At 30.7% G+C, this 13,769-nt stretch overlaps 1 protein-coding gene across 4 annotated transcripts in view; it reads right to left on the bottom strand.

Moving 5' to 3' along the window:
- The window catches only part of LOC139482118 (sorting nexin lst-4-like), a 48,786-nt gene that overhangs the window by 13,779 nt on the left and 21,238 nt on the right, over positions 1–13,769 (bottom strand). For all 4 annotated transcript variants that reach the window (XM_071265794.1, XM_071265795.1, XM_071265792.1 and 1 more), the window contains exons 5-12: positions 12,575–12,696; positions 12,047–12,143; positions 11,107–11,229; positions 10,461–10,575; positions 6,240–6,370; positions 4,902–5,005; positions 3,061–3,164; positions 2,620–2,697 (exon numbers count right to left, since the gene is read on the bottom strand). In XM_071265794.1, coding sequence (XP_071121895.1) covers positions 2,620–2,697; positions 3,061–3,164; positions 4,902–5,005; positions 6,240–6,370; positions 10,461–10,575; positions 11,107–11,229; positions 12,047–12,143; positions 12,575–12,696 — 874 coding nt within the window. The remainder of the gene's footprint in view (positions 1–2,619; positions 2,698–3,060; positions 3,165–4,901; positions 5,006–6,239; positions 6,371–10,460; positions 10,576–11,106; positions 11,230–12,046; positions 12,144–12,574; positions 12,697–13,769) is intronic.

Genomic DNA, 13,769 nt, shown 5'->3' with positions numbered 1-13,769 from the left:
AAGAGTATCCTGTCCACAATTACCTGTGAATTCAAGAGAAAAGAATATCTGAGATTTTATGCCCTTAAAATATAATCAATTCCTATTTATCTGAAATACTTTAAACAAAGTATTTTCTCAAGCTATTCAATTGGGTGACTCTCTGATGTTAAAAATACCAATAAAACTAAGCTGTTATGCTGATTTCAAACTTGGTTCTTATCCTAATCTCCATAAGTTTTTTAAAAGGGCTGAGTGCAAAAAGTCTCAGAAATTTGGTCTACACTATTGCCTTGAAAATGTTGCTTCATACGACTGCACATTAAAACACAACTAAAAGGATGAGGTTTCATTCTTAAGATAAATATAATATATTTGTGTGTCCTGAAAAGAAAGGGAAAAGGAAATTTTAATCAAAATAGTGAAAATTTCATTGCTAGTACATGTAATTTTTACCGTGAATTTGTGATTTTATAAAAGATAACAAGTTGCTCTATAAAGTATTACTTTGAAACTAACAAAGCATTTTTTTTTAGTTTGTCTGCATTGTACAAAATCATGTAGCATATCACAGCTGAAAACATTCGAAGTTTAAAATCCAGCATTATCATTTTGTAAACAGCAATTAGATTTGCGATAAATTGTTAAGTCATTGTAAACCTCGTAAACTGTAAATTAGATGAAAGCTGAAGCATTTTATATCAATTATTGTTATTCAACAACACGTATTTCTTAATTTTTTTAGAGATTAAAATTCCTAAACTACACTCTTTAACCCCATTATTTTCTTTCATAAGCACAACATTTTAGAGCAAATATATCCAGTCACCATCACAAGTTATCTTTAAAGCATCCCAAATGTTAGCTAATTATCGACAATGTCACCAAATTATCCGGTTTTCTTTCTTTAAATAAGCTTTTAACTAAAGGGAATTTTGTAGGGAAAGGCCAAATTTCCAAAAGGGAAAAAAAAGGTAAAATGGAAATCACAATTCTAAATGGTCATGAATAATGTTAGCAAACTTTCTAAATTGATGTAAATAAAGGTTAAAAATTATCTTTTAAAAAATAGGTAAATAAAATTGTAGATGCAAGGTTCTGGCTCTACTTTTAATATTAATAATTAATAACAAAGACTTTCTAAATTTTGATATATTTTTTTTAATTTAGTTTTTTATGTAAATAAATATGATTTACTATACAAACATACATGTATCAGAACAATTGACAATGCTTTACATTTAATTCTTAAACATAATTTAAACCAACATATTTGCCTTAAATTACAACAACTAAGAAACCCACCATTACATAACCTTTGAACCCTTACAACAATCAATGATATTGCCTGTGTATTCAGGTGAACAAAAATATCTTTCACAAAAAAGTGGGCATTTTCCTTTACAAATTTGATAAGATAAACTGCTTTTCAACCATTCAGCTGATTTATAGGCTGAACTAGGTCTTTCAAACATCTCACTAAAATCTAATGATATTCAAAACATTTTCCACTCACCATTTCCTTTCTAAATAAACTTGTCATTGACGAAAAATGACAAATTGTACCATATCTAAACTAAAGGGTATATATAATAATAGAACAAGGTTTTTGTGTGTTAGGGACAACGTGTCATGTGTTTAGGTGTACATCAAATCTTACCCGTATTATCAGCTGAAATGCATTATCAAAAGAAAATCATGACATTATAATTTCAATTCTTAACAACCTGCAGAAACTTTCATTAAAAACATTGAGTTGGTGGATTATGTGGGTATAAGCATACCAGAAATTTAATGTTCAATGAAGAACAAATTTTTTATAGGCTAATAAGTAATCTGCTATTTTTGACAAAACTGCAAAATCAATATCAACAAAATACATTTTTTCCCTCCATGCATGTAAATAGGTACAAACAACAATAAATGAATCCACAGTAACTGATGGATGGACAAATTTTAAGCCTCTAGAAGATTATCTTTCAAACTTATTCAGGATTGGTAAAACATGTATCAAAGTAATATAAATAAGGACCATGCTTATTACTTGACCAATAAAATGGTACTTTTTTGTAAAGCTCAATGAAAGAACTAAGGACTACCATATATATGTCGATGCTGTCAATGCTGAAAACATCATGCACCAAATATCACCTCAGAGACAGTTAGTATTTGCAAGTTTAAACAATAATTATTAATCTTTATTGTCTTTTAGTCCATGTGAAAAATAGAAATCTGCTCAGCTAAATTCAAAGCTTCTAGTTATTGACTTCAATAAATTAAACAAAACATTTTCTTTGTCAAATACATATACTAAAGACCAATGCAGGGTCTGGACCTACGTCCCTGCATTTTATTTTTTCATGTTGCACGAGTCCGTGTTCAGTGAGTTTTGGAAAAATTTCAAGCTATCAGCAAACCGAAAATGGTTGCTGGGCAGATATTGAAATTGCTAACACTCTTCAACTTGTCACTATCAAGCTGCAGGCCAAATATAAAATCATTCTCTTCCTAATATGCCAAGAAAAGTTTGATAAAGATTTTTTCCCCTGGTCTTTCTAACAAACAGGATAACAGAGTTGAACAGTTTCTAGACCAGCTCTCTTCTTTGGTGAAAAGGGTAAAAATAACACATAAACTTACATGATCCTATATCCATGTTAAATGTTGTTGCTGCTTCTTTAAAAGCACCACCAATCCTGGAAAATTCTTTCTTGAAAGCTAAAATAAGATCATTAAAAACGTTAGACTGAAATATACCTTGATCTTTATTCACAAACTCATATTTCTGTATTCACAAAATGATAAATACTATAGCTGTTTTATCCTAATAATTTTTAAAAAAAATCTCATAATTTTCGTTGAAACATAGGACAAAGATAACTTACGTTTCTTTGGCTAATGATGACTTTCAATACTGTAACAGTTAATTTTTTTTATTGAAGTAACAAATCAGTCAACTTGCTTATAGTAAACAATTGCAAAAAGGTTCAATAAGGAATGAAATATTATTGACCATAAACCCATTTTTATATTTTTTTCATTGTAATCAGAATGTAATCAAAAAGTAATCATTGTACTTACGCCCTGTGTGTCTTTTTCTGTTATCATGGAAAACTGATATTAAATTCTTAACATTATCATCCATTCCTTTAACAAACTTTTGAAAGGTTTCCATTTTACTTTCGCTGAAAAATACAAAGGTGATTATTTCTAATACTGTGGATTCATTGATTATTGTTAGAACCAATGGACAATTACATTTTCTTTGCTTTAATTTTGTAATCTGAAAAAGCCAGCATTTTGTTGAATAATTCCCTGTTTACCTATACCAAATTAGAATATATCCATAGTACATGGAAGCCCCATTCACACTATCATTTTCCATGTTCAGTGAACCATGAATTTGCAGGTCAAAAATCGAATTTGGCATTTAAATTAGAAAGATCATATCATAGGAAACATATGTACTAAGCTTTTAGTTGATTGGACTTCAACTTCATAAAAAAACTACCATGACCAAAAACTTTAACCTGAAGCAGGACAAACGGCCAAACCGACCCACAAACTAGAAAATATATTGCCCTCTACTATCATTGGTGGGGCATAAAACAAATCGGTATCCCACGAATAATTAGGAGATAACTGTATTGTATTTTAAGCTCCGACGGCATCTATTGGGAATTTGATGGTCACAAATTAAGTTTACTGGCGGCGCGTACGTCCCATAGCATCAATTGTCAATTGCTGCCATGTAAAAAAGTAACGTTATTCAATCAAAATGAACGTTACAAACGTTGTTGCATTAGAATAATGACTATTATCGTTGTATTTTGTTGACATCTTTTTTTGCCACAGTGTTGTCTGCCCTTCTTTATATCATTATGATAATTTTATGATTACCCAAAATACATGTCGATTTAACACCCTGAGCTGTGTTTGCACTGTCGCATTTCCACTTTAACTAAGTGGCCAATAAACAGAATAGCAGATAGGCAAAAGATGCACAAAACAGAAAACATAGTGCTCTTATATCTTTTTTTTTTTTTAACATGGATAGTATATTTTTATTGCACTCTATTGCTGTTAACAATTTACTTAGTGTACAGCATTGCACTTAGTATCCCTGATATATTAGTTATTAGGTATTCAGGGAGAATATCTAATATCTAATAATATATCTTATATCTTTGTTAGATCAGACATCAAAGTAAATGGAGAACAACTGGAATTGGTTAAGTCCTTCACTTACCTAGGTAGTGTTGTAACATCAGAAGGTGGAGCTGAACAGGACATCAAAACTAGAATTGGCAAGGCAAGATCAGCCTTTCACAGACTAAGAAACATCTGGAAAACACCATCAATCAGAAAAAAGACTAAACTGAAAATCTATAACAGCTGTGTAACATCAGTTTTACTCTATGGAGCTGAATGCTGGAGAATGACCGAAAAGACATTAACAGGTTATCCAGCTTTCATAACACCTGCCTACGTAGAATCATGAAAATATACTGGCCAAACAAAATAACTTATGAATTAAGATCTTCATAAGAAAACAAAAAGCCAAGATATTGAAACCACTCTGCTACAGAAAAGATGGAGATGGCTTGGTCATGTCCTAAGAAAACCGCAAGGAGATATGACCAAAGTTGCATTAAGATGGACACCAGAGGGAAAAAGGAAAAGAGGACGACCAAAAACAACATGGCGTAGAACAATAGAAACAGAGATGAAAGAGAGAGGTTACACCTGGGGAACTATTGAGAAAAAAGCAGAAAACAGAGAGGAGTGGCGGAAACTTGTCCTTGCCCTATGTGCCAAAAGGCATAGCAAGGACTATGTAAGTAAGTAAGTAAGTAATAATATATCTTATATCTTTGTAGGTGGTGCATTTCTTAGTTTTGTAACTGAACATATTAACTTACACATCTCTGACATCTAATGGCTGTCGAGGTGTATCTAATGTATAGAAAAATTTAAAACCAACAAATTCATCTTTTTCTGCCTTTCGTTTTCCAACTTTCCATTTCTGAAAATATTAATATAAACTTTAAAAGGGTTGCTATAGCAAAAATAATTGTAACTGCTGTTGTTTAGTGGTGGTCGTTTGTTTTTGTGGTTCATATTTATCTTTCTCATTTTTTATACAGATAACATCTGTGGTATTCTTGTTTGAATTGTTTTACACTTGTCATATTGATGCCCTTCATAGCTTGATGTTTGGTGTGAGCCAAGGCTCTGTGTTGAAGACTGTTGTTTGGCCTATAATTGTATACTTTTTTCACATTGCGAGTCGAATGGAGAGTTGTCTCATTGGCACTCATATCACATCTTCTTATGTCACTAGTTATTTTCAATCCTCTTGCTGCCCAAGGGACACTTGTCCACAACTGCTATGCAAAGGGACACATATGTACATATGTTTAATTCTTGAAGATTATACTGAGTAACATTTCTCTTCAATGGGTCTGCAATGTTAGGTTATTGCGATTTGAGGTCATACATCAAAGCAAAAGTTAAGAAATTAGCGATAATGAAGCTATGCCATTTTGAATGCTTAAGGTAGATCATAGGTATATATTTCCTAAATGATAGAATTTTCTTACACTTTGCCAGAATTTAGCTTTGTTGATACCGATTTAAAAATATAATAAAAAGTATGGATCACTGTGTTTATTTTCAATCTTCAAGTCATGCAAAATTGCCGAAAATTACAGATATTGTTCATGAAAAAAAAAAAATAGGAAATTACTGTGAAAGAATTTTGAAGAAAAGATACGTTTTAAAATATGCTATAAGATTATATATAGAAAATAATGGTGTCACCGACCTTGTTATCCTACAAGTAAAAAACAAAAAAATCTATATCATTCCATAATAAAAGTAAATCTATATCATTCCATAATAAAAGTTAATTGTTAAAGTTACCTCCCCTTAAATTGTCAAGTTGACACTTTGATTCGAACTAACTCAAATATTTGGTATTTGATAAATCAGTCCTTATAATGTGATTAATCAATTATTTGTCTTTATTGGAATACACAGGCTTACCCATTAATTGCCAAGGTGTCTAAAAAATTGCAGATCTTTGCAAACACATAGACCTTTTGTGAACTACTATATTACAATCCAAGATGGCGGTATACATTTAATCTACCTTGATTTCATATAATTTCTATAACAATGACTGTCCAAAAGTGAAACAACTCAAATCATTCTAGCCACATCCCTCGATTCAATGCATAAAATATAAGTATTATTACCTTTTCGTCCGTACAGGTTAGGAAATGGTTAAATGTGTCACAATGTGATATTACTGGATGTCGGACCATTCTATCCATCCAATACTGTAACTGTTTCATTCTCTCATTTATAAAATCATCTTCATATCGACCTGTGAAAGGAAGGACAAAAAACATTATTTCATTTCACATACACCAATATCATAAAATACTTTAAAGTGCAACTAACTCAAGTCTGTGATATTCAACTTCAGTCTGGATTTGAGAAGATATATCTTATCTAAATCCTTATGACCGTAGGACTCTTTGTATTTAATATTTTTATTAATGAAAGTGGACTCTAATTGTTCTGTACCTTTTCCTTTCCAATCGTTGAGGTAACAGGGTTTGTTAACTTCTCTGCAGACGGCATTAGTAATTTGAAAACTCTTATTCTAAAAGTTAACATATCAATTTTAAATATCTTATTTCTTCTTTCACTTTATTTTCATTAATATTTTTTTTTTCTATTCCTTATATTTAAGCATCCCCTTATTCTCTATTCTTTTCTGTATTTTTTTGTGTGCCCTTTTTTTTCTAACCTGTAAACCCTGTCAAGATAGATCCTCATGAATAAAAAATGTACACATCATCGAGACAAACTATAGCAACTGAGACGAATAAATAAGTTTTGCGGTTGAAGAACAGTTAAAAAAAAAATCATAACTGTCTTTATTAAATATAAAACTCATCAAAGTCCTTAATCCAGAAAATTTGTAAACAAAACTAATGGACGCTATTACAGCGGATTCCATTGAGTGTGTAGCCAAAGGTAATATCTTTGGTTAGCTTGATTGTTAGCTGAACCGTGAAGTCATTGTTAGGTCAGGTAAACTACCCTCCTTTAAGAGTAGACTAATCCGGCAGATAACCAATCTATCTGTATGTTGGACTAGGCTACTTTGAAAGAAGGGTAGTATACCTGACCTGATAATGAATTCATGGTTTAGCTAACAAGCAAGCTAACCAAAGATACTACCTTTGGCTACATGCTCAATGAAATCTGCTGTAAAGATCTCACAGCAACACCAGATTCCCTAAAAATGAAAACTATTAAAAAAAATAAAACTGCAAGACTCTGTTAAAGATAAATGTTAGTGAAGTATATTTGTACAGACATGCTGTAAGTAAACATTATAGTTTTTAACATTTCAACAATACCAATAGCTATGAAACATAAAATGAATGAAAAAGATATATTAATGTTTTTATTTCAAAGTTTCTTTCAGGAAAAAAAAAGATACGACATATTTTATACTAGACAAAGACTTCACAACAGGCTTAAAAGGTGTTTTTTTTAATAGGAAAGAAACATGTTACTGAACTCCCAAAAAAGAAAGTGCGGGGAGGTTTTTTTTTTCATCTTCTATACCTTAAAATATGACAAAAAATGTACTAGCCTCAATACTTTCAAATCAATCAAGTAAACATTTATTTAATAACTAAATCAAAAAAATTGTAATAGAAAATTGTTTAAGGGTAGATAATTATAAGTTGTGGTGCTAGTGTTTTTTTACAGAAAATGTTTCTAAAGTTCTAACATTCATTATTGTATAATATTTTTATAGAAGTATTGTAATTTGATTGGTGAAATCACGATCATTATATGATTTTGAATGTGGCTAGTTTCAATTTACTATGAATTAATGAAACCAAAAACCTTCCTATTTTCAGATGTGGTTTTAAGTTTTTAAGATTAGTTAGGGGCAAAGTACTAATTTTAGCTTGTGCTCATTTTTTTCTTTTACCATAGTACACACTTGTTATCAAACTTAACAACACACATTTCCCATTTGAAATCAATGAAAAGTAGTTACATTCTCCTATAGTTCTGAAATCCAAATAAACCCAGGCCTACAGACAAGTTATACAGAACAAGAAAAAAATGTCTGAAAGTCATATGAATAAACAAACCTGTAGATTTTCTATGTACAGCTGAAATATGTAAATTAAAAATGATCATGATTGGATGCTTTTTAAATAAGTGACAGAAATACTGTAAAATTATAACTAATTACCAGCTTTTGTTTTTGCAATTGTTTGATATTCGTCACCAAAGCAAGTTTAATTATTGCAATTTCAAGATATTTGGCAAACAAATAATGCTATCAAAATGTAAAATCAAAGATTTTATTTCTTGTTGCAATTTTTGCCAAAGTAAAACCATCTGATATAAAATTTAGCATATTATTAATAATATGATCTTGGAATGAGGGTAATGTCTTGCAATCATTTCAAATATTTTATCTATTAATTCCTGAGTCAAATTTAGAAAGTCCAAAAAAAGTGGCCCTATTTTACCTTCTCCTTTCTACAAAAATTTACTATTTGATAAATAGAGAATAATACATGGCAAAATCCGTATCATATGCCGTATCATTCCGAGATACCAGTATCAGCCAAGGGCCTTTAGGCCCAAGGGATGATATTGGTCGAGGGTGATACAGCATGTGATACGGATTTTGCCATGTTTTATACGCTTTATCATATATTTCAACAGGAGAGTACATATGAACGCTTTCTGATCCCTAGCACCTGGGTTGCCTTCAGTTCTACTTTTGTCTTGTTTTAAAAGAACTGCTCTTGAATGAATTACTCATCTGAAGCACTTGGGTAACCTTACAAATTGCGTGCTGTTGTTTAAAAAATATTTTGTTTATTGTATATTTTTGTGTGTTTTGTAAGGAATTTCATTGAGTTCTTTTTATAGTTGCATTTCGTGTGTCAGAAAAATGAAAATTCGACGTTTGTGACATCACATTCCAAACAATGACGCCATTCAATAAATTATGCCACGCCCAAATGACTGTTTATTATAAACTCATTTTGAGGGAAAAAAATTCTGAAGAAGCTTGCATAAACTAAAACGGAGTAAATGTAAAAAAAAAAAAAAAAAAAAAAAATAGTAGGGGTGTGATAAAGGGTATGATAAAGAGTATGCATCAAAGTTGTGCGATATGGTTAAACAGCAGGCTATTTATCAAATATTCAAAAATACTGTATTTACTACTAAATGTATGATAAATATCAATATCAAGCTGCTTCAAAGTTAACATATTGAGCAAAGGAAATATATTTTTTTAATTTAAAAGCCAAAGGAATTTTTCTCCAGACCTGTCCTTTTTTATTTACATTTTTAATATTTAAATATTATCTCAAGCTAATCTTAACAAAAATCAGTCAATCAGAGAATATAAAGTTCCCCTTCCTCCTTCATTGTACTGTTTATGAAACTTAATTGTACAATGTACATGGCCTAATTGTTACATAATATATATCTCTTCCTGATCTGTGGTTTAGATACACATAATGATTTGTTTATTTACAGTAAAGTCAATGTGATTTAATCAAAAATGACTCTTGGTGGTGTCAAGTGATTCAACATGAAACAGATCTAGAGTGATTGTTAGTGATTGTTGGTGATTCATTGTGATTCTAATAGAAATCTGATTTAGCATCCTGTTATATCATATCGAAAACTAGATACATATACAGTGAAACCTGTCCAAACCGATCACCCACAGGACTTTACGTTTTGTTCGGTTTTTACAGGTGTTCGGGTTGTAGAGGTAAACGGAAGTCGACACCAAAATAATTTTGAAATTTTGTGGGACTTTGAAATTGTTAGATTTAAACTGAAATTCAGTTTTATCAGGGTTCAGTTTACCCAGGTTTCACTGTATGTCTTAGTAAATTACCAACAACCAATAACATTCACTGTGAGTGATGACATAATGAGTGTATTTAATGAAAAATAAGGGAGATAACTCTATGAAGTAACTGAAAATAGAGGAAATAACAGTTTGCAGTTTTTTTGTAAATTAACAATATGTGGTAACTTTAAAAAAAAAAAAAAAGGGAGATAGCAATTTGTAGTTACTGTAAAATAGGGGAGATCACTATTTGTAGTTACTGTAAAATAAGGGAGATAATTATTTGTAGTTACTGTGAAATAGGGGAAATAACTATTTGTAGTTACTGTAAAATAAGGGAGATAATTATTTGTAGTTACTGTAAATAAGGGAGATAACTTTTTGTAGTTACTGTAAATAAGAGAGATAATTATTTGTAGTTACTGTAAAATAGAGGAGATAACGATTTGTAGTAACTGTAAAGTAGGGGAGATAACTATTTGTAGTTACTGTAAAATAAGAGAGAACTATTTGTAGTTATTGTTAAAAGGGGAGATAACAAGTAATTTACCTGCAATAGCTTTATCTGGTAATGGAGGCACTGGTATACATATAAACTTTTCTTTTAACATTTTATGTAACCAATCAAAATGTTTGTATCGTCGGCTAACTTGTATATTACTAAACTGAAACAGAAATTACAATAAAATATTATTTTTCATACTGCACTCTCAATTTGCTATATTTATATTATTTTTGATTACTGAAATTATCTGAAGCAAGCTACTATATATTGATAGGATTTATTTTGCTCAGTTTTAAGTTTTCTTTGTTGTGTTTTGTGAATTTGTTTTTCTGTGTGTTGTTTTTTTGTTCTTTGCAAATATATTTTCAGTTTGTCTTTGATTTATGAGTTTTGAATGTCCCCTTAATATCTTCTGTGTCTATTTTTGCAAACAGTATGATGACCTATTTATACAAATATCGAATTTTGAAAATCATGAGTGGATTCTATATCCCAATAGTGATTGTTAATGTTGAATATAAAAATCTGATATTTTATTAATGGTAACTATGGATGCAGTTTATAAAACGCTCTTTTTTTTATCTGATACTACGAGGAACATAGTTTTTGATGGACGGACACAGAGACCAGAAAACATAATGTATGCTGGGCATAAATTTTCAGAAAATACAGTGGCATCATTAAGACTTACTGATGGAATAACTTGGTATGCTATAAAACTTTTAAGTCCTTTAAGTTTGGATTCTTTCTTTGGAGATTTGATTTCACATGTGTAGGATTCTGTGGCCGCCCAGATAGGTCCGTCTCTTGTTTCCTAAAATAAGAAAAATATTAACAGTAAGAGAATGACAAAATAAAATTACTTCCAAAAATAAAACATATCATTTTGATAAAGTATGGAGATTTTCGTTGACTGACACAGCAATAGTTTTCCTACTTTTATCAGTTTAATACCACATACAAAAATAAATGGAAAATATGTCCATGGGACACAGATGATGCCTCTGCTCGCATATAAAGTGATAAAGGGACACAACTCAAGAACGGAAAAAGTAAAGCCACCAGAAATCAAATTCGATCTGTGTATCGTGGTCATAAGCATTGAGTATAAATTTTATAATACTTGGTTTGGAAAAACTAAAGTTAGAGAACGGAACCGATTTCAGGACCTACAGACAAACAAGAGCAAAAATTATTATCCTGATTTAGAGTAATTTCTCGCAATTTGATTGGCTGATATTGCCATAATAAATTTCAGTACAATTTTTTATTACGTCAATAGGAATTATCTCCCTTATTTATCAAGTCAATTGCGGTTATCTCCCTTATACAATTGACCTCATAAAAAAAATGAAAAAATAAAGTTGCTATATAGTCGTAATATTTTTAATTTTTCAGAGTTTTAGATTAAATATCTAAAATATATTTGGTTGATATTGTCCTTATATTGAATTTGAATATTATAATATGTAATAAAACAAAATCAGGATAAATTCGTTACACAGTGTTCAATTGTCCCAATACGGAATTTATCGGGTCAATAAAATTCATATCGGGTTTGGCTTCGCCACTACACTGACCATTATTTTGACTTGTATTTCAGTCTATAATAAATTTATATAGATACTCACAATAATTTTTACTTTGTCTCCTTCTGATATATGTACAGGAGGAGTTGCTTGTCCCATTAAAAATGCCTCTCCACCAGCCTTGGCAAAATTTGAAAATCTGAAATTAAATGTCAAAATGATTATAAAACAATAACATGTTTAAGACTGAAATATACAAAGGTAAATGGAGAACGTGTGCATAGGACATAGATGACCCCCCCCCCCTTTTTGAATTTTTCCATGTTCAATATTTATTGTAATAACCATTGTGTATCAGTTTCATAACATTTGGTTGATACAAATTAGAGAGATAAATTTTGAGACATATTTAAAAAAGAAGATGTGGTATGATTGCCAATGAGACAACTATCCACAAAAGACCAAAATGACACAGACATTAACAACTATAGGTCACCGTACGGCCTTCAACAATGAGCAAAGCCCATACCGCATAGTCAGCTATAATAGGCTCCGATAAGACATATGTACAGATTAGGGTAACACTCAATGCCCCATTTGCCTAGCAGCTGGGGGCATAAAAATACCCACCTACTGACTCTGACTGTACCATATCTTGACAAGTTTTCACCACCACCACCAGGACCACCGGTTGGTGATATTTTTTCACGTTTAGCAACAGACAAACCAAAATTGCCTTGACCTTGTAAATCCTGTAGAAGAGAAAAACAGCCAAGTTAATGTAGAGTTCAGTAACACTAACAAATCAAATACTATAGGATTATTGTTGCATGAATATTAGGGAATATTGTCCCGAGTAGAATTTTATATTGCACGAGCTTGCAAGTGCAATATATGTTCTACGAGGGCAATATTCCCCAATATTCATGCAATAACCCTTTTATTGTATAGCAATATAATATTTGAAAATAAAAATTGGTTTAAACTAAACAAAATTGTTGATGACGTCATGAATTTTGAAGATTTATTGCACTAGTGCAATATTAGAATTTATTGCATGCTAACTTTTGGTTACTTTCCGTGGGAAATATTATATTGCTATACAATAATATACCATACTGTGAAGCAAATAATATACATGAACAATTTTAGTGGAAAATTCACATGTAGACAATAATGCAAATATAAGTCGTCACTTAGAGGTTAAACAGGGATTATTTTTAAAACAAATTTAGAAAGTTGTAAAAATAAAATATAATAAGAAGTTCCATGAAACAGCTGATAAATATGATAGAAGTTCCCATGAGAAAAAAAAAAGTTTACAGTATCAATGATATCTAAGATATTTCCCAGAAATATTCAATTTGACAGGGAAGTTAAATGTCATGTACTGTTACATACCTGCTTCATTGATTTTTTTTTTTTATCTTTCACCTCTTTTATTCTAATTTTCACAACAGAGATTGATAAATGAACTGGATTTATACTTAAACATAGTATTAAATATGTTACCAATATGTACATTGGTGTTCCATTGTTCCAGGCCTCACGGTCATAAAACTTTTGAGCATGATTTGTGAACTCAAGACTGGAAAATCAACCAATCAAATTGCAGGATTTCATGTTTCGAGCATGATGTTTGTGCTCCGAGCACTGAGCAAAGTTTTATGCCTTCAAGGCCTGGTTTACAATTCATACTAACAAAAAAATGTTTTGTCCAAATAGAAAAAAAAGTTAAATGTCAAAAAATTGTTAGAGAATCATGCCTCTGTGAAGTCTAAGCATGATAAAAGTGTAAAATTTGCATAAAAATAGAATCTGAAAA

The sequence above is a fragment of the Mytilus edulis genome, chromosome 7, assembly GCF_963676685.1.
Source record: "Mytilus edulis chromosome 7, xbMytEdul2.2, whole genome shotgun sequence".
Lineage (NCBI taxonomy): Eukaryota > Metazoa > Mollusca > Bivalvia > Mytilida > Mytilidae > Mytilus > Mytilus edulis.
Note: the sequence above shows the minus strand (reverse complement) of the source record. Positions and strands in the feature narration are given on the sequence as shown.